General features: G+C 34.5%; 1 protein-coding gene across 7 annotated transcripts in view; it reads right to left on the minus strand.

Annotated features, from left to right (window-relative positions):
• Positions 1–22,333, minus strand: part of CYLD (CYLD lysine 63 deubiquitinase) — a 63,935-nt gene that overhangs the window by 15,121 nt on the left and 26,481 nt on the right. For all 7 annotated transcript variants that reach the window (XM_031458461.2, XM_031458466.2, XM_031458464.2 and 4 more), the window contains 6 exons: positions 11,617–11,715; positions 9,932–10,048; positions 4,795–5,174; positions 3,730–3,895; positions 2,620–2,761; positions 1,241–1,363 (listed from right to left, as the gene is read on the minus strand). In XM_031458461.2, the coding sequence (XP_031314321.1) occupies positions 1,241–1,363; positions 2,620–2,761; positions 3,730–3,895; positions 4,795–5,174; positions 9,932–10,048; positions 11,617–11,715 (1,027 nt within the window). The remainder of the gene's footprint in view (positions 1–1,240; positions 1,364–2,619; positions 2,762–3,729; positions 3,896–4,794; positions 5,175–9,931; positions 10,049–11,616; positions 11,716–22,333) is intronic.

The raw sequence follows: 22,333 nt of genomic DNA on the forward strand, positions 1-22,333 counted from the left end.
GACAGGGTGACAAAGTCTGATTAACTATGATTCCTAACTGGTTGGACAATAGTAGCCAAAGGTTTATAAACGGACTTATGGTGTTTTGGAAGGAAGGAAGTGGTAATATGCTTTAAAGTTTTGGATTTGATCTGTCTTATTAATCACTTGGGGGGAAAACAGTATGTTTAAAAATTTGCATTTATACAAATACAATACAAAATAATTAATGTTAAAATCAAGACTCATAATTACCTTAAGGGGTAAAAACTACAGTTTTTTTCATCATTACAGAATTTAAGGAAAACAACAGATACAAGTGGGAAATTTATTCATCTGTAATGTACCTTCCTACTCATGCTATACAGTAGGTCATTCTGAATGCTCGTTATATTTCAGTGCTCTGCATTTTGGTGTCAAAATCTTATTATCGAACTGTTTTTTAATTGTTAAATAAGTATGTCACAAAATTTAAATTTATCTTAATATGGACTTTAAGTTACATAGTTTTCTCTCTATATTCCTGAATGAACAGATTTGTTTTGTGATCTATGGCCCTGATTCTTCCTACCTTAAATTTTATAATGTGACATTATCACACATGCCTCCTACGGCTTATTAAAAGTCTTTACTAGATGTCTTGTGCATGTACCATTATAAATTGCTTCCTATGGCCAAAGAAAGACATATTTATAGTTGTTAAACTAGGAAATGACCAAAAATATCATCTCTTTTTTAAGAGAGGTAGACGGAGGCCTAGATACATTCCATTAACCAAGAAATGTGTTAGTAAAATACATCTCATCTGTTTCTAATATAGAACTATTAAATACTAGCTACTCTATAAATAACAATTTTCCCTTGCTCCTATCCACTCAGATGAAATTAAGTTTAAGAAGCCGGATCATACTGACTAAACTAATAAGCATGATTTCTGTTAGGGGTAATGATGGAGAAGATCAGAATCCCAAGCACCTTCTATCAGCTTTTCTAAACCTACTACAATTGCTAAATTATAGTACACTATACCAAAACGGTTTCATCATTTCATGGCGTACACTATGTGCTATACCTTCACCAGATTTAAGATATAAAAAAAGATGCTATAAGGACCAAAGGTTAAAAACAATGTTAACAGTTCATCAAGAGAACTAATTCTCTCCCACTTCTTCTTAAATGAAAGCAGGGCATACATCCTACTATACCAAAAAACAGCAAACAGGACACCATCTAAAGGAAAAAATATGTATCTCCTACTTACATTCTCAGAGGATTAACGATTTCTGTCCTCAGTAGCTCTTGAGTTTCACTATAATATTCTACGTCATTCTTTTCTTTGGGTCTAAGTAACACAGTGTCCAGAACAGAACTAAAAGCAAACAAGCTGCAAAATAAAAAATATTTTTCCTCAGTTGCTATACATGTACCAGAAACACATGCTAAAGAGAATGTGAAAAGAAAAACCACAAACTCTGGAGAACAAGTAATATACAAACTAGTGTTCTGCATTAATATAGGTCAAGATTCCCATGGTTTAATCATCAGAGCGAGAGATCCTTCCAGGTTAAGGAGAATACGAATATCAAGAAGGCAAACTATACAGATTGGCAGTGTTAAAGGATAAAAACATGCCTTCAGTATATTAGGAAAACATCTTTGCAAAAAGTGAAAGAGGACGTACAAATCTGAGTCAAACTACAAGTAGACAACAGAGGAGGAAGTTCGGAAACTAACTTCCCAAGGCAAACACACAGCCAACACGTAACCCACCCTAGATAGCATACTTGACTCCCACGCCCCTTTGCACAGATCTAAGTTTTTTTTAATGTCAAAATCACTTGTGAGTGACTAACAGTGGTAACTTGCTGACATCAAAAAAAAAATTTGGCTAATACAGATTTTTATCAGAAAATCTGAAGAATACTATGCCAATTTTGTCAACATATCTGACAGACTAAAAGTATTCTGCCCAAAAAAATGGCCCACCACTTTTATTCTTCTCCTTGCCTTTAAAATTTTAACATCCCATTAACTTCCTGATCCTTGTGAGACGGCTGTACAGAGCCGGCAGGTTATGCTCCATCTAACTGGCAGTGCACTTGGTTCAATCTTCAGAGTGTAAACAGTTTCGCCATGTTAAGTTGTTTCACTTTGGAATAAACTACATGTACGAGGGCAACCAGGCTTCTGAAAATAATTCTTTAAAATAGCTTTATGATTGCCTCTACCTAGTAAAACAAACACACAAACCAGTCAATGGCTTACCGCAAGTCCTATTACTTGGTATGTGCACAAAGATCCTGTACCTACTCTCTTCAGTCGTCTGATTTCCCACAGACCTTTAGATGTCTGTTCCACCTGTAACACTTTCACTCAGCTCTTATTCATCATTCACTGCATTACTTCTTACATTAAGTTTTTGGATACAGACACATGAAACAACATGTAGCTTCCAAGGAGTATATAGTGAAATGCAAATCTCCCTTTCTTTCCTGAACCCTAGCCACCTAGTTTCTCCACTCAGAGGCAGTTAGTAGTCTTCTCTCTTTCTCTCTCTCTCTCACACACACACACACACCCACACACATGCACACCTTCCCCTACAGCACTGTATTTCTACTGCATTGATTTTAAACTTACCAGAATAAGGTTGAGTCTAAGTAACAAGAATTGTAATGACCCTGGATACCTTTCTTCTTTCCAATCATTATCTCTAAACCTTCTTTTTCCATTTTCGGTGGAGTATTTTCTTCTACTACTTCACTTAAGTAGCCTCCAAATGCTGCAAAGATAAAAATAAAAATAATTCTTCTAAACTATTATAGCCTGCATTCTCATATAAAGTTCTTCACTTAAAAATATCTCTTTGTATTTTGATGCAAAATGTATCACCTAACTTAAAAATTAAGATAAATGTAGGTTTTGGTTAATTGTTATTCAGTTTGGCTTATAAAAAATGTTACTGTTCATTTTCAACCTTACTTCCTCCACAATTTAAAAAACACTGTAGAGTACGAGGTCATGTAAAATAGCATCTGCCAAGTAAAATATTTTGTTCCTCAAATATTTTATTTGTCTGAAGATGTTTCAAGTTGGAAAAGACAACAAAAAATTTCAAACCACTATTCAACTGTAAGAAAAAGGTTTTTCATTAAGATGGCTTCCCTGCTTACACCTGCTTAACTCTCCAGATGATTCACGACGATTACCCAAAACTGGAAAGGGAGAGCATCGGGAAACTGCCACCTTTTATAAGTGACGATGAGATCTGCCCTTCAACAAGCAATTAAAACTATTTCTTATAATAATGCTGACTTCTTGATATGTTTATTGATGTTACTTGAAAATACACTGAAGAGGAAGTCATTCTTGATAAGATATGCTTACTAACGTAGCTGAACAATACAATGAGAGGAAAGTCAGTGCCAAAAAGAAGCCCATATCTCAATTTCTACCCCCTGGGTTGTTGAAAATTAAACGTCTATAATCAACAGGGGAGAAAAAATAAATCCCACTATTTTTCACTTTTTAAGTCTCAAACACGGTTTCCTGGCTAATACTTTTTTTTAAATGTCCCCTCTTAGGATAACTGTAACTTTCTTATATACCAGGTAATCATTTTTTTCTGATTTAAAAGTTTGATGAACATTAACAAGCAAGAAACACTGTCACTGCCACCTACTGCAAAATGGCATGAGATTACAACTAGAATCACCCCAACTGGTAAACAAATGAAAGGCACAGAAATACCTAAAGAGTTACAGCGTTCGATCTGGTTGGAAACTGGCTGCAGGGAAGCAAACCTCGAGTCGGGCCTGCAGCATTTCAGTTTAACAAACAGCGCCTTCTTCGTGGCACAAGTGAAGTACCGAGTGCCCCTAAAGGTTCCGTCTGTACAGCCTGCACATTCATCTTCCTGGGGAGAAACAAAATTCTTAGACATGCATTATTCTGCATCCTGCAAAAACAGTATACAAAAACTAAAGTTTCTAAAAAGCTTCCAGTTTACTCTTCCTCAGAATTCCCTCGCCATATATGTACAGAGAACTCCGCCAAGGAAAAGAGGTTGACTAACCAGAGTTTCAGCCCACAGCTACTGATTTGATAAATTAATTTCATATTCCAGCATAAAATTCTCAATGTATTTCCCTTCAAAATACATGCTTAAACCTTCCCTGGTTAACTGACTTTCCCGCACCATTTCCAAAACCATTAAAACAGTAGGGGAGATGACGGTGGGCAGAAGAGGCTATTTATTTTAACAATCCCCTCAAAAAAATAGCATTCACTAGCCCGCAAACCAACAAATAAAAAAATATATTTAAATAAAAGCTAAAGGTACTCAAATTCTCCTTCCTGAGTAAGAAATGTCAAACAATATGCTTTTCTAATCTCCAAAGGGAAAATCTTTCCCTCTCCCAAAGATCTCAAAAGGCCACTAAAAAATGGTAATTAATCTTAAAACCAATGATATAAATATTAGAACTGGCTGTGGGAGGGAGACTGTGAGGAAAAAAGAAACAAACCTGGTAACAGTTTGCTCTCCTTACGGTATTCTGTTTAAAATAATGAGCTTAAACATATTTGCCTAAAAATCTATTCTCATTCCTTGAACATAGATCAACTAAAATTAGGAACAAGTGGATCAGATGCTTAATGGATGGCAAAGGAAGTCAGGCAACGTGATAATGAAATTTTTCTCCAGTGGTGGCTTTTTGATAAATAAGCTATTTCACCAAAGAGCATATAATAGGGAAAACCTGTACAAAACCCCAGATAGAAAAGAAATGCAACTTCTAGGTCAAATTACATTACCAGTTCGAGTCCAGCCAGTACTTCGTTGAGTCCTGGTGGCTGCCCAATCCAACGGATCACCCCATAGAAAGGAGGATTCTCTTTAACCTCTGCCAGTGAGCCTACTTCCAGGCCATGTGAGTTACCAGAAGACACGGCCAAGGGTGGACTCTCCTGCACGGGAGCATTGTTCAGCTCTCCCATCACAGACTGCACTGACAGAGAAAGCGGACTGTGGCCAATACTTCCATTGGTATTGGACATCTTTGTCAGACTAAACGGTAAAGAGTGAAATCTGTTCTCGCTGGAGAGTGAGTTCATGGAAGGAGGCTGCAGTGGTGGTGAAGCATGTCCAAAGTCGGAAGGTATCTCAGTAAGCGATTTTGCAGGGTCTTCAGCAACTATAAAAATTTTTTTTCTTAATTAGAGAAATGTATTCAAGAATATTAAATACGCCCTATATCTCTAAAAATTAATATACACATCTCCATCCAACTGCCCACTTGCCCACTTCTAGTACAATTCTCAAAAGCCTTGCAAACTTACTATCTCCAAAACAGTGTTCTAGATTCTCCTCCCCACCTCTCAATTTTTCTGTCTCAGTAAATAGCACCCAATTATTCAAACAAAAAAAAAATCTGTTATTAATTGGAACTGTATAGGTTATATTCTTTCTCCAAAATACAATTATGTTACAAAAACCAATACAGAAAGATACCAAAAAATTTAAGATGCTTCTAGATAACTAAAGAATCAAAGAAGAAATGATAATGCAAATTTTTAAAAATAAAGAAAAAAGAAAGAGAAAAAAATGAACACTTGTGGACACAACTAAAGTAATACTTACAAAAGTAATACACAGATTTAATGGTTTAATTTAGAAAAAAAAAAGAAAGGTAATATTATTGTACTCAGCATAGAACTTAGGAAGTTAGAAAAACAACAGAATAACCTGCCAAAAAGTAGTCAAGAGGAAAGAATAAATACAAAAAACAGAAATTAATGAAAGAGAAAACAAACATAAAATAAAAAGAACCAAAGTCAAAAGCTCTTCCATTAAAATAACTAACAGAGTTGCCAGGCAGACACTGCAGATCAGTGGGGAAAGAACAAACTTCTTAAACAGTGCCGATAATCACTTACCCATATACATTTTTTTTAAATTAAGTTGGACCCCTACAAAAACCATTTCCAGGTGGCTTAAAGACAAATGGCAAAGGCAAAACAATAAATTTTAGAAGATGATACAGAAGAATGTTCTGTATGATTTTAGGGTAGAGAGAACTATCTTAAACATGTGTGTATATACACCATTAAAGAAAAGATGACAAGTATGACCACATTAAAATTAAGAGCTGCTTGTTCATAAAAAGAAAGAATGAAAATGCAAGTCACAAACAAGGAGAAAATATATGCAATTCTTATTTCTGACAAAAGATTATAATTTGAAAAAGGCCCCTTAAGACTTTTTTTTAAAAATCAAGAAAAAAAAAACCTAAGAAAAAATGGACAAGAGACCTGAAATGGCAACTCACAGAAAAAGAAATCTAAATCACCAACAAATTAATGAAAAGATTTGTGTCCTCACATAAACACAAAAGATAAAGTTAAAACCAACGTGAGATATCATTTCAAAAGCTGAAGGTCTTAGAACATACTGTTGATAATGATGAGAAGTAACAATACCCCTTACACAGCTGATGGGAGTGTAAACTGGTATGACTACTCTGGGAAACAGTTTGGCGTTATTTACTAAAGGAAAAATGCATACTTTGTGCACATCTAGTAATTCCACTTCTTGGTACATTTCCTAGACATGGGTAAGAATGTGAATAGCAGAGCTGTTAATAATAGCAGGAAGATAAAACCAATTCAAATGTACATCGATGTTCAAATGGATAATTACATTGTGGTATATTTAAATACTGCACAGCAATGAAATGAAATGGAATGGAATAACATACAGCAATGAAAACAAATAAATTATAATCACATACTACTAACTTGGATGAATCTTAGGAACATAATGTTGAGGGAGGAAATTACACAATACACATACAGTGTGATTCCTGTATATAAAGCTCAAAACTATGCAGAACTAACAATATGCTGTTTAGATATACAAACTCATAAGGCTAAAATGAAAACCAAGAGAAGGACAAACACTAAATTAAAGCTGACAGTAGCTCAGAGGAGAGAGTGAAAAGGATGACACTAGGAAGAGGCACCACGGGGGTTTCAAAGGGAATGATAAAATTCTTTTTCTTAAAGTGAGCGGTAACTACATGGGTGTTCACTATAGTTTATACCTTATCCATTTAAGATTTGGTAATAATACTTAATCTAAGATTTTTTTTAAAGTTACTCTTCTTTCTCAAATCCTCAACCCCCCAAGCCCAACCCTCAATTCCATAAAGCAAGTTCTGTTGTTTCTATCTCCAAAATATATCTCAAATTTGTCCACTTCTCTTAACCTCGACCATCACCTTCCTAGTCGAAGCCACCATCAACTGTCACCTGCAGCCAGTCTCTTAGCTGGTCTCTCTGTCCCTCTTCTTGCCCCTCTCCAATCTAATTACCACAGAACAACTAGTGAGATCTTTTTAAAATTTAAAGATCCCATGTGATCCTGTATCATTCCTCTGTTTAAAACCTTCAATGGCTTTCCAGTATTCTCACAATAAGTGTTCAACTTGTTACCAAGACTTACAAGGTCTTAGGTAACCTAGCTCCTACCTACCTCTCCGAACTTGTTCCATATACCTCTTTCCCTTGCTTACCCCACTGTGGCCACTCGAACCTACTTCCCGTTCCCCAAATATATTTTCTCACCTCAGGGCCTTTGCCTTTACTATTTCCTCTGCCTAAAATGCTCCTCTCAAGCTCTCTCTCTGGCAGGTTCATCCACATTACCCAGATCTCAGTGTAAATATCATTTCCTCAAAGAGTCTCTTCCAAACCACTCTATGGTGGCTGGCTTCCCACCAGCTGCTATCACCTTGTTCATTGCCTTCACTGAACATGTCACAATTATTACCTTGTCTGTCTACACATTCACTGTCTACCATATCAACTAGAGTATAAGCTCCTTATGACCAGAAATTCTGTTAGTCTTTTCCATGGTTGGATCCCTAATATTTGGTATAGCCATTAACCCAAGAAAATAACTCAATATTTGAAAAAAAAATTGAATACATGAAGTAAATGTTGTAGAGAATAGCTTGTGGAATGTGTAAGTAAAATCAATTACAGAAACAATGTTCTTTTACAACTAAATTACTTCTATTTTCTAGTTTACGGATGAAGGCCTACTCCGTACAAATTTCATTATTTTATATGTCCATTTAGGTCTTTTAGAACCAGTTAGAAGGTCACTATATTAATCCAGACAGCAAAAAAAGAAAAAGGATCTGAACTAAGGGAGTGGTTTCAGAAATGAAGAAGAGAGGAAAGATTCTAGTGTTACTTATTAAAGAGGAAGAAACCCAGGGGACTTGGTGACATCTGGATGTGACTAATGAGAGAGTGAGAGAGAGAGGAAGTCCAGGATGAAGCCCAAACTTATATTTTAGGCAACAGGACTTGTGCCTCCATTTCCTCGCTCCACAAAAACATAACTCACTAAGGCCATCAGAGACTTCCATTGGCTAAATCCAATGACTATTTGTTTGGTCTTTATCTTGTTTGCCCTCTCGGAAGCAATACTGGTGTCCATTAGCTCCTTGGGCTTCTTGACCCAACATCCTCCTGGGTTTCCCCACATCCCTCTGGTTACCTTTTCTCTATCTCCTCTGAAGGATTATCCTCCTCCCGGCCATTATGCTCCTCAAGGCTCAGCCTAAACCCACATCCTCCACTCCCACTTTCTCCATGGGTGATATTATTCACCACCACATATGTGAAGGCAACCTACGAATTTATTTCTCTCTTATCATCTCTTCTAAGCACTAGATCTATATATGCCAGTGCTTACTTGACACATCACCTCTAGGAAGTTTAAAAGGCCCCTCAAACTCAACATATTCAAAGCAAATCCATCACCTTCCTCCACAATCACCTAAATACGCAAGCCCGAAAACCAGGAGTCATCACTCACTTCTCTTTCTTCCTTACTTCTCACTTTGAATCTGTGAATCCCGTCAGTTCACTTCCTAAATGTCTCACAGCCAACTACGTCTCCCCTTCTCTTCCCCAACAAGTCTAACCCCAGCTACTACAATCTACAGCTGAGCCCATCAACAGCCTTCAACAGGGTCCATGTGTTAACACAGGCCCTGCTTCCATCCACTGTCCATCCTGCAGCCAGAACGATCTTTTCAAAAGGCAACGCCTTGCTGAAAATCCTTCAGGGGCTTCCCCTTTCCTTTTAATAGGGCATGCCGGGCTCCACATGCCTTGGCCCTGTTTGCCATTCTGTTCTCATCTCATAAAACGTTCTATCTCTCTGTTCTGGCTACTCCAGCTCTTTTTAGCCCTTGACAAACACCAGGCTCCATTTTACCACAAGGCCTTTACATATGCTATTTTTCCTGCCTACAAGGTTCTTCTCTCCCATTTCAATTTGTTATCCATCCCTCCTCTGGTAAATCTAAGTTCAGGTCACTTCCTCTTAGAAATATCCCTGAGTTCCATAAGTAAAAGCATCCCTTAATGTACTCTCACAGCATCATATACCTTCATTGCACTCATCAAGATTGCAATTCTACATCTGTTTCTGGCACACAGCAACCACTCAGTAAATAACTGTTGAATAGATAAACCTAAATAAATAAATAAATAAATAAATAAACAAACAAACAAACAAACCAGAAGGAAATGGTATCCCAGAACAAAGGGAAGGTACTGTTTTTAAAAAGGAGTGTTTAAAGATATCAAGATAGTAGTCTTTAAATAACTCAACTGATTCTAGGTATCGTCTACCCTAAACAGGTTAGTGAGGTGCAGAGAACAAGCTGCTAATACATTTTCTAAATGTTACATTAATCTTAACAGCAGTACAGTTCAAACTGTGTATAATATTTTAATTTAGCAATATTAACTAAAAAATTATCTACTCATTCTGTTTCCAAAAACTACATATGTTGGTGAAAAAGCTATTTTTTCTCTCGTGGGTTAAAAGCAAAACATCATTATAAAGAATACTAAAATTTTAGATTACCTTCATCAATGTACCATGAATTTTTTGATTTGGATTGTGGTTGTGAGTCAACAGAAGACCCATTTAAGGTATAAAATAATTCAGATCTGCTTCTATTTCCAGGGTCTGAGGTAGATCCTATGGAACAAGAAAAGTTTATTTTAAAAATAAAGTCAACCTGGTGTGAAAGTTTTTCTGTAAGAGAAATTAATATCCATATGGTGTTAACAATTATTTACACAACCAACAGATGTATACAAGCACAATATATTTTATTAGTGTCTTCAGCTTTTAAAAATCTGGTAATCACTTTTGCAATGTCAAAAGGATTCTTCAGCCCAAGATACAATATGACAGTAAAACAGGAAGTCAAGAGAAGCCTGCTCTTTTTTTTTTTTTTAAAAACAAACTGCTTTAAGAAATCATTTCATGTTCTATGGCTTATTTCCAAGTGTCAAAATAACCATTCCCCAGTTTCATTTGCTGAACTTATTGGTTCACAAATTTAACATATTATTTTAAAACAGCTGCCCTCAAAAGAAGGTAATCTTCAAGTGTATATAAACTGATACACAATTCAAGTTTAAAAGATTTAAGGTTTAAACACTTCGGGATTGGTAGTCATCAAATTCCTTGCTGAATTTCTTCATGTCTCAGAAAAAGTGAAGTATTATTTTTCACATATTAAATTTATTAACTATAAGAAAATGCTAGTGTAGCTATGTCACAGACAGTGCAAGACACTCCCTTGCCTCAGTACTAAGAGGACATGCCATAGCTGAGAACACTCGGGCATCCAGAACTCATATAAAATCTGATTTCCTTCTCAATTTAAAGCAGATAACTCTACACTTTATACCTATAACTAAGATCCGCTACCACCTAAGTGTTACACATGTCTTAAGAAGCTCTGTAGGCTATTTACATTTAAGTGAAAGGAGCAAGTTTGACCTATCCTATCTAGATCTATAGGTTAACATAAAAAATACTATTATTTATATATTCTATTTAATTCTAAGTCTCCCAGGGTCCAATGTCACATAAAACATTTCTTAAAGTACAATTTCCTTTTAAATGAGCTGAAAAGGTTTTGTTCACTAGATAACTGAGGAAAAAAATATTCTTTTCCTAACCTACATCGGAGTTAAGAACAATTCTTACAGCTTTTTAAATGAGTTGTTTAGCTTGGATAAATTCTACCCTATAAATCTATGGAATATGTGGAAGCTAACCAAAAAAGAAGAACTAAGAACTCCACATGTACTGTGAGGGAGTTTCTGGAAGAGAGATAAAAATTTTTGCCTACCAGTCTGGGATTTTAATTTGTGCCACCTCTAGCTAGAGAAATCCACATAATCTCTAGTATACTTTATCCTACATTACATTACCCATACATGACTATTTTGTACCGTTGCAGCTCTAAACTCTATGTACGAATGTTACAAATAGGGAATTCCGAAAACCAGCTAATATGGACCAGAAAAAGACAAAGTCCTCCCAGGAAACTTTTCATCAATTAAAAAACGTTGAGAAATCGTGGCTTAAACAACACCATGTATAAACATTTTTCAGTAAACTACTAAAATTGTTTGAAAGAAGAATGTCTACATATACATTAAGGAGTAATACCATTAATCTTTTTTCAATGACATTGCAAATCAAATTATCATGTAAATAACTAAGAACTGTATTCTATTAATCCATACCCGTAACCTTTGGTTTATTATGACTGGATGAACCTTTGTCCACAACACCTCTTGACATAAAGGCAAGTTTGGGAGGCCTCCTTTCCTGTGTCACGCTATCTGAAACAGTAAATGTGTTTTTTAAAGACACAAGCAAATTCTTATAGAAGAGAAACAATCGAGCAAAGATTGACAATAACAACAAAAGGCTCTTTCCAACAAAAAGTAGCATTTTCACGGTAGTTTCACAAATTCGTCAAAACCATCAAAAGTACTGAAAGAGATAATACAAAAAAAAAAAAAAAAAAAAAAAAACAACATTGCTCTATTTCAAAATGTAACTTCTATAAGACAATACAGCCCAAGTACAGTATAGCTAAATGCTTTAACTTCTTGAAAATGTTATCACTTTTAATCAATTTTATTTGATGTGTTAAAATACCACCAAGAAAACTTTACTTGGTTTTTTTACAGGATTTTCCAAATCAGTATCCCCAGAACACTCCTGTGTGATATGAAGGGTCCCACACTCAAATACCTCTAGGAGATGCTGACATAAACAGACTTCTTTACTGCATAACACTAGAACATTTAATATGCTAATAAGCATTGTGAATCTCTCAAAGGGGGATACAGTAAACTTATTTGGAAACCTTTTTTATGCCACTCTGCTCAGCATCTCAGATTAATATATTTCATGGAACACAGTTTGGAAAAAGCCTGGTAAGGAACATGTATCAGTTTTTTAAAACGTATGTTAAAAATAACAGAAATGTATATACAGGCACATGCATACAAATAGAAATAACACAGAAAACTATACACAAAGAAATGATGCAGAAAGCCAGAGATAGACAGCAGTAATATTTCTGAAGAAAACACTCAAAACTTCTTTTTGAAATATAGGTGCAATAATTTTGGCAAACTTGTTTTTGATACAAAGACTACTTTAAACCTTAAAGGTCACTAATTTTCATAAGATATTCACAAAACTGGATCAAGCAAGTGTAGGAAAATCAGTCTGGAAATTTTTTCCCCTGGAAAGTTCAGCACACCTGTAGAGTCCAACATGACACTTAGAAGTCATACCTGTTAAAGCTGTGTATCAGAAAAACAGTGTCACCCCCAGTGGATTTTTAAGAAAAGAAAGCAAAAAAAATAGGGAAAGTTTTACATTTTAAGCACAAGGAAAATGCCATCTTTTTTAAGAAAAAGGAAATGATACTGAATTAATTATATATAAATGATGCTTGGTAACTTTTGTCCATGGTTGGAGGGGAAGGAAAATGCATTATTAAACCATATCTCAACTGTCTCATAATATGATAAAACGGAATATTATTTTAATTCAAAAATTACAGTGAGTAATCATGCATTTAACCAAGTAAAAGAAAAACTATTCACTAATATTTTTATGATATTACCAAATATATCTAAGCACCACATATGAGAGCACTGTGGGGTAAAACTTCTCAGTCACTGGCAAAAGTTTCCAAATTACAGCATATAAATTGACTAAAGAAAACTAATTCCCACTATTAACTATAATTAACTGCATATAAGTCCATTTTAAAAAGATAGTCACATGTATACCTTCAATGTATACACATTATATGGTTAGTGGTAATTATAATAAAGGCTAAAATGGTCTTAACTAAGGTGGCCTGGCAGTACCAAAGAGCAGAACAGATGAGTTTGTTGTGACAACTCAGCTAGTGATGCTACAGGAGGCACCAAAGATTAGGAATGCGGAGGGCACTAGAGTTGGAAACGGTGGTTATCTCTGCCAAAGACTCTGTTGCGGGGGAGAGGGGGCAGTGGGGGGTGGGGATGTCAGATACCAATTTTGAGGAATAGGACAGTCCTACAGAATTCTATGCAGATAAAGGGTAACATGCCATATTTAATTTGCCCTCCAGCAATTATATACCAACTCATTCTTTTTTTTTTCTTTTTTTTTCTTTTTTTTTTTCCAACTCACTCTTATTTGTCACAATTATATTCATGATCCAAAATCAAAGCCTCTATCTTAAATGAGTTTTAAGAGATTACCATCTCAGGAAAAGTAGGGGAAAGTAAACAAAGTAAGAAATAAATCTGACAATTTTGTGAGATTAAAACAATCCTGATTAAAAGATATTAAAGATATAGCATGATAACGTCCACCAAACAGCACATATAAAATGTTATAGCTGCCTTATTCATAATAACCAAAAGCTAGAACAATGCATTCTACAGAAGAATGGACAAACTGTGGTCTGCTCATATAATAGAATACTACATAGCAATAAAAAAGAATAAACTACACACCAGTCAGAATGGCCATCATTCAAAAGTCCACAAATGACAAATGCTGGAGAGGCTGTGGAGAAAAGGGAACCCTCCTACACTGCTGGTGGGAATGCAGGTTGGTGCAGCCACTGTGGAAAACAGTACGGAGATTCCTCAAAGGACTAGGAATAGATTTACCATATGACCCAGGAATCCCGCTCCTGGGCATATATCCAGAAGGAACCCTACTTCAAAAAGACACCTGCACCCCAATGTTCATAGCAGCACTATTTGCAATAGCCAAGACATGGAAACAGCCTAAATGTCCATCAACAGATGACTGGATAAAGAAGATGTGGTATATTTATACAATGGAATACTACTCAGCCATAAAAACCGACAACATAACACCATTTGCAGCAACAGGGATGTTCCTGGAGAATGTCGTTCTAAGTGAAGTAAGCCAGAAAGAGAAAGAAAAATACCATATGAGATCGCTCATATGTGGAATCTAAAAAAAAAAAAAAAAAAAGAAAGAAAGAAAGAAAAGACAAAGACAAATTAACATAAATACAAAACAGAAACAGACTCATAGACATAGAATACAAAGTTGTGGTTGCCAAAGAGGAGGGGGGTGTGAAGGGATAGACTGGGAGTTCAAAATCTGTAGATACTGACAGGCATATGTAGAATAGATAAACAAGATTATACTGTATAGCACAGGGAAATATATACAAGATCTTGTGGTAGCTCACAGCAAAAAAGAATGTGACAATGAGTATATGTATGTTCATGTATAACTGAAGAACTGTGCTCTACACTGGAATTTGACACAACACTGTAAAATGACTATAACTCAATAAAAAATGTTTAAAAAAAAGAATAAATTACTAACGTACACAACAATATGGACATTGTGTCGAGAAAAGAAATGAAGACAAAATTACCCATTATATATATACAGCAGGAGTGCATTAAAAATGATAAAATTAGCAGCCTGTCCATCATTCTCACTGATTTAAACAGAAAAAGAAAAATTCCTTGGAGAAATCTGAGTTGGAAATCATAACAATAAACTAGTGAACAATAACAATCAAACCCACCAGAAATGTCTTTTAAATGGAGAAAATGCATTTAAATGAAGAAAAATTTAAATTAAATTGAGAATAATTGCTTAATTGATACATTGCTTAACATCATCAGCCACAAGAACGTAATTCAGACCCAAATGACAATTTAATATCTGCAGAGAAATCTACTGAAGAAAATATAAGTTTATTTGGGTAGAATGAAGAATTATAAAACTTAATACCAAATATAATATACATAGTAACTATCTAAAAACCTCTTTCAGGTGAGATTACTGGTCAAAATAAATATTTTCATTATATTTTAGAAAATTTTATTTGAACAATTATTCAAGAAATCCTGGAAGGTTCCATACAAATAACATCAGAGTTGCATACTATGATCTAATGCTTCAAAATAAACTTTTGAGCTCCAGTTGTCTCATATGAGCAGGATTCTTGCCCATACAGACAATATTCAGGGTGATTCAGATCTCTGTAGAAGGCCTCTTAGAATTATCTATCAAAATGTAAAGTACACATACCCTTTGACCCAGCAAATCTACTTCCAGGAAGTTATCTTTTTTTTTTAAGATCTTATGAATATTTTAATGTGAATATAATATACGCCATTTAAATACTCAGATAAATATATTCCTGGCACACAGGAAAAATCTACAGATGACATGACGTTGAGAGGGAGAGACAAAACGTGAAAGAACAGAATTAGTATCCAGAATGATGTGAAAATGCTGGAAGACTGGAGAACTCTAATGACATGAAGTTAAACAGGGACAAATGTAAAGTTCTGCCACATGTCCCCCCAATCAACCATAAAAGTATAGAATCATAAGCAGAAGCACATGCAAACAAATTTGGGGATTTAAGTCAAGTATAAGCTTAGTAATCATTAATTCATTAGTTTATAAGTGCATTCATTCAGACAAGAAATACTATCAACTCCATGCAAGGAAGGCATGGAAGTGGCTCTGAGAACATAACTCAAATTTTGATAGGGCTGTTCCAAAATCTTTTCTGCCGATGCCCTGTTCTATTGCAACAATCAGTCCACATATGGACTACGATGTTCTGTTCCCCTCAAGCTGTCCAAGTGTAAAGGTGTCTTCAACAAACCAGATCTTATTCACAATATCTAGAAGCCATGAGAAATGACTAAAATGACTCAAACTGTTTAGAGAGAACAGAAGACGTGAAGTGTAAAAGACTCTCGTCTTTGAATATCCGAGGGTTTCTGTAAGGAAGAGGGGTTGGATTTGTCCTAACTTCAACCCCAGTTAGAACTAGAATCAGTGAGGGAAATTGTGCGAAGGTAGATGTAAAGCACGTATCACATGAGGAGTGACTTTTTCACAATTAGAACTGTCTAAAATGAAATATTCTAATTTCTTTCAGGACAAAGTAACTCTTCTATCAAAGGAACATATAGCTCCCTAAGAAGAAAGGGATGACAACATAGGAAGTTATCTTTTAGCTGCACTGGATACACGCAAATTGATATATATATATATGACATTACTTGCTGAAGCACTGTTTATAATAGCAAAAGATTGAAAACAGCCTTAATGCTCATCAGTAGGGACTAGTTAAATTATGATACATTCATAAAATGAAATACAATGCAATAATTTAAGGAAAAGATTAAGTATGGAATTTATGAACAAATATGAAATGATCCCTAAGATCTACTGTTAACTTTTTTTTAAAAAAATGTACAACTTACTCTTCTGGGAAGATAAGTAGATGTAATTTTTCCTATTCCTCCTGATAAGTACAACTAAAAACTCTAGATGTAACATATAAAACAAAAATGAGAAGACCCTAAAAGGTGAAGAGAAGGCAGATAGGCTAGGAACTACAGGACCTAAGTAATGACACAAAGATTTGCCTGGGTTTTGTATTGCCTCCTATATCCCAAACTTAGAGCTGAAGAAGCCAGCAACCTAGAAAACGCAAATGGGCACAGACAAAAGAAATCCCCAACAAAAAGGTGTGCTCTCATTAGTTAAAGAATGAGAAATGTCTAATCCCAGCAGGACAGAAAACTTTTAGGCAATAATCACTCTACTGCTGTCAAACACAGTGGCCCCACCCACTCCAACAAAGGCCAAGTTGGGAAGCTGGACTTTTACCTCCACCTGGCAATAACAAGGTGATACATATTCCCTTAAGCCACAAAAACAGAAAGTTGAAATATGACCTAGAATCTCAAAACATAATATCCAACTGTCAAATGTTTCAAATAAAAATCATTCATTATACCAAGAACCAGGAAGATCCCAAGAAGAATTTTAAAAGATAATCAATAAACAACAACACTGAGATGACAAAGATGTTGCAGTTATCTGACAAAGATTTTTTAAACCAATCGTGATTAAAATGCTTCAATAAGCAATTACAAACACACTTGGGAAAAAAACACACACAAGATAAAGAGAAAGGAATATAAGTATACCACTAAAGAAAGCCATCAAACCACAAAGGAATAGAGCAAGATAAGAAAAAAGGAATAGAGAGGAAATACAAAAGCATCCAGAAACCAATTAACAAAATGAAAAGTACATACTTATCAGTAATTATTTAAATGTGAATGGGCTAAATTATCTCAACAAAAGACATAAAGGGGCTAAATGGATTTAGAAAAAACAAGACCCATCTGTATGCTGTCTACAAGAGACCCACTTCAGATGTAAAAACACACAAACATTGAAGATCTAGGGATGGAAAAACATATTCCATGCAAATAGAAACCAAAAGAGGCTGGTGTGGTTATATTTATATCGAAAAAAAAAAAAAAGACTTTGAAACAAAAACTGTAGTAAAAGACAAAGTTGAGCATTACATAATGACAGAAGGGTCAATCCACCAAGAGGATACGTTTGTAAATATTTATGCACCCAACATATGAGCACCTAAATACATAAACAGACCTAAAAGTCGAAATAGACAGCAGTATAATAATAGTAGGGGACTTTAATACCTCACTTTCACTAATGGGTAGATTATCCAAACCGAAAATCAGTAAGGAATCATATGCTTTAAATGATACACTAAACCAGACAGACTTAACAGACATATACAGAACATTCCATTCAAAAGCAACAGACTACAATTATTCTCAATTGCACATGAAATATTTTCCAGGATAGATCACACATTAGGCCACAAAACAGGTCTTAATAAACTTAAGAGAACTGAAGTCATATAAAGCATATTTTCCAACCAACTGTATGAAACTAGAAATTAATTACATAAAGAAAACTGGAAAATTCACAAATATGTGACAGTTAAACAACATGTTACTGAACAATCAATGGGTTACAGAAGAAATAAAAAGAAAAATCAAAAAGTACCTAGGAACAAACAAAAATGAAAATATATAAAAATTTGTGGGATGTGGCAAAAGGAGCTCTGAGAGTGAAGCTCAAATACCAACCTCAAGAAACAAGAAAAGTCTCAAACAACCTAACTTAACATCTCAAGGAACTAGAAAAAGAACAAAGTCCAAAGCTAGGATAAGGAAGGAAATAACAAAGATTAGAGCAGAAATAAATTAAACAGAGACTGAAAAGACAATAGAGAAGATCAATGAAATTAAGAGCTGGTCCTTCGGAAAGATAAACAAAACTGACAAGCCTTTAGCTAGACTCGCCAAAAAAAAAAAAAAAGAGAAAGCTCAAATAAATAAACTCAGAAACAAAAGAAGAGATATTACAACTGAAAACACAGAAATATAAAGGATCATAAGAAACTACTATGAACAATCACATTCTAACAAACTGAACAACCTAGAAGAAATGGATAAACTCTGAAAAACATGTAACTCATCAAGACTGAATCATGATGAAATAGAAAATGTGAACAGACCAATTACTAGAGACTGCATCAGTAATCAAAAACCTCCAAAAAAAACTGCCAGGAGAGATGGCTTCACTAGTGAATTCTACCAAACAACCAAAGTAGAATGATTAACAATCTTTCTCAAGCTCTTCCAAAAAATGAAACAGGAGGAAACTCTACTAACTTTATTTTATGAGGCCAGCATTACCCTGAAACCAAAACCAGAAAAGCATTATCACAAGAGAAGAAAGTTAGAGGCCAACATCCTTGATGAACACAGATGCAAAAATCCTCAACAAAATATTTAGCAAACCAAACTAAACAATACATTAAAAGGATCATATACCAAGATTGCATGAGATAATTCCAGAGATGGAAAATGGTTCAACATCTGCAAATAAGTCAATGTGATACACTGTCTTAATAAAATGAAGAATAAAAATCATATGGTTATTTCAGTAGATGCATCTGACTAAATTAAGCATCCATTAATGATAAAAATTCTCAACAAAGCAAGTACAGAAGGAACATACCTTGCCATAATAAAAGCTATGTATGACAAGCTCACAGCTAACATTATACTCAAAACGGAAAGCTTTGCCTCTAAAATCAAGAACAAAATGGGGATGACCACTCTCACCATTTTTATTCAACATAGTGTTCAAAGTCCTAGCCAGGGCAATAAGGCAAGAAAAAGAAGTAAAAGGCACCCAAACTGGAAAGAAGTAAAACTGTCACTATTTGCAAATGACATCATAGAAAATCCTAAAGACTTCATCTAAAAACTGTTAGAACTGATAAACAAATTCAGCAAAGTTGCAGGATACAAAATCAATACACAAAAATTTGTTGCATTTCTATACACAAACTATCAGAGAGAGAAATTAAGAAAACAACCCCATTTACAACTGCATCAAAGAGAATAAAATGCCCAGGAACAAATATAACCAAGGAGGTGAAAATTTTATATATTAAAAACAGTAAGACATTAATGAAAGAAATTGAAGAAGACACAAACAAATGGAAAGATATTCCATGCTCATGAGTAGGAAGAATCAATATTGTTAAAATGCCCATACTACCCAAAACAATCTACAGAGTCAATGCAATCCCTACCAAAATGCCAATGGCATATTTCACAGAAATGGAAAAAGTAATCCAAAAATTTGTATAGAACTACAAAAGACCTAAGAGTACAAAGCAATCCTGAGAAAGAAGAATAAAGTGGGAAGCAACACACTTCCTGATTTCAAACGATATTACACAGCAACAGTACTTAAAACACTACAGTATGGGCATAAAAACAGACACACAGATCAATGGAACAGAATAGAGAGCCCAGAAATAAACCCACGCACACAGGGTCATTTAATTTACTACAAACGAGAGAAGAATATAAAATGCGGAAAGGACATTCTCCCCCAATAAACTGTGCTACAAAAACTGGATGGCCACAAGCAAAAGAATGACCAATATCTTACACCATACACAAAAATTAATTCAAAATGGATTAAAGACTTGAACATAAGACCTGAAACCGTAAAACTCCTAGAAGAAAACATAAGTAGTAAGCTTCTTGACATAGATCTTAGTGATGATTTTTCGAATCTGAACAAAAAGCAAATGCAATGAAAGCAAAAATAAACATGTAGGACTACGTTAAATTAAAAAGCTTCTGCACAGCAAAGGGAATCAACAAAATGAAAAGGCAACCTACTGAATGGAAGAAAATATTTGCAAACATGTATCTGATAAGGGGCTAATATCCAAAATTTATAAAGAATACATACAACTCAATAACAAACAAATGAACAATCCGACTGAAAAATGGGCAGAAGATCTGAATAAACAAGGAAGACATACAGATGACCAACAGGTACATGAAGAGGTGCTGTAATAATTTGTCATCAACAAACCTATCCTAAAATAATGGCTAAAGGGAATTCTCTAAAGAAAAAAGTGATCAAAAAGGAATATTGGGACATTAGGAAAAAAGAAAGAACAACAGAAAGAGAAAAGTGTGGGTAAATACAATAAGCTTTCCCTCTTCTCTCAAGTTTTCTAAATTATGTTTAATGACTGAAGTAAAAATTATAAAACTGTCTGGTATGGTTCTAAGTATATGTCAAAGAAATATTTAAGACAATTATGTTATCAATGGAAAAGCATGGAGGAATAAAAAGGGTGATAAGGTTTCTATATTTCACTCAAACTGGTAAAATCATGACACCAGAAAACCATGATAAAATAGGTATACATAATGTACTATCTAAGCAATCATTAAAAAAGCTATACAAAGAGACAGTGAAAAATACTACAAATACATATGTCAATTATATCTCAACTAAAAAGTACTACAGATGAAAACAAAATGGAATTTTTAGTAATGTTCAAGAAACCGAGAACAGAGGGAAAAAAAACAGAAATTTTTTAAAAAGAGAAAGAACAAACAAAACACAAAATAAAATGTCAGACTTAAGTCGCAACACACCATTACACTACACTAAATGTAATTAACCTAAACAAACCAATTGAAAGACAGAGATTGGCAGAGTATATTAAAAAACATGACCCAACCATATGCTGTCTATAAGAAACTCGCTTCAAATATATTATAGCAGGTTCAAAGTAAAAGGTTAGAAAATGTTCATACACATGTAAATATTAATACAAAAAAACACAAGTAGCTATATTAATACATTATAAAGTAGGCATCAAAGCAAAGAAAATTACTAGAGATAGGAAACTATAAAATTGTAAAACAGTCAATCAACCAAGAAAACAATCCTAAATGTGAACGCACCAAAAAAAAAAAAAGTGCAAAATACATGAAGCAAAAACTAACAGAAATGAAAAAAGAAAAAGATTACTACTATAATTACAGCTGGAGATTCCAACATCAGTCTCTCAATAACTGATGAAACAAGTAGACAAAAAGTTAAAGATATAGAAGAACTCAACAACACCATTAACTAACAGAATCTAATCAACTCCACCAAATAACAGCAAAACATACCTTCTTTTCAAGTGTCCATGGAACATATACCAAATTATATCATATCCTGGGCTGGGTCATGAAACAAATTTAAGATATTTTAAATCATTCAGAGTGTATTCTCTGAGCACAACAGAATCAAACTAGAAATCAGTAACAGGATATAACAGGAAAATCTTCAAATACTTGGAAACTAAACAGCACACTTCTAATAATCCCTGGGTTAAAAAGGAAGCATCAAAGGGAATTTTAAAAATACACTACATTAGTTGAAAATGAAAATAAAACCTATCAAAATGTGTGGGACACAGCTAAAGCAGTGCTGACAGAGAAATTTATAGTACTAAGTGAACACATTAAAAAAGAGGAGCGGTCTCAAATTGATAATCTAAGCTCCCACTGAAGATCCTGGAAAAAGAAGAGCAAAATAAACCCAAAGCAAGTAGAAAGAAGGAAATAGTAAAGTCCAGAAATCAGTAAAATTAAAAAGAGAAAAATAATAGAGAAAATAAATGAAACAAAGAGTTGGCTTTCTCTTCTGAAAATG

Source organism: Camelus dromedarius, chromosome 9 (assembly GCF_036321535.1).
Source record: "Camelus dromedarius isolate mCamDro1 chromosome 9, mCamDro1.pat, whole genome shotgun sequence".
Classification (NCBI taxonomy): Eukaryota; Metazoa; Chordata; class Mammalia; order Artiodactyla; family Camelidae; genus Camelus; species Camelus dromedarius.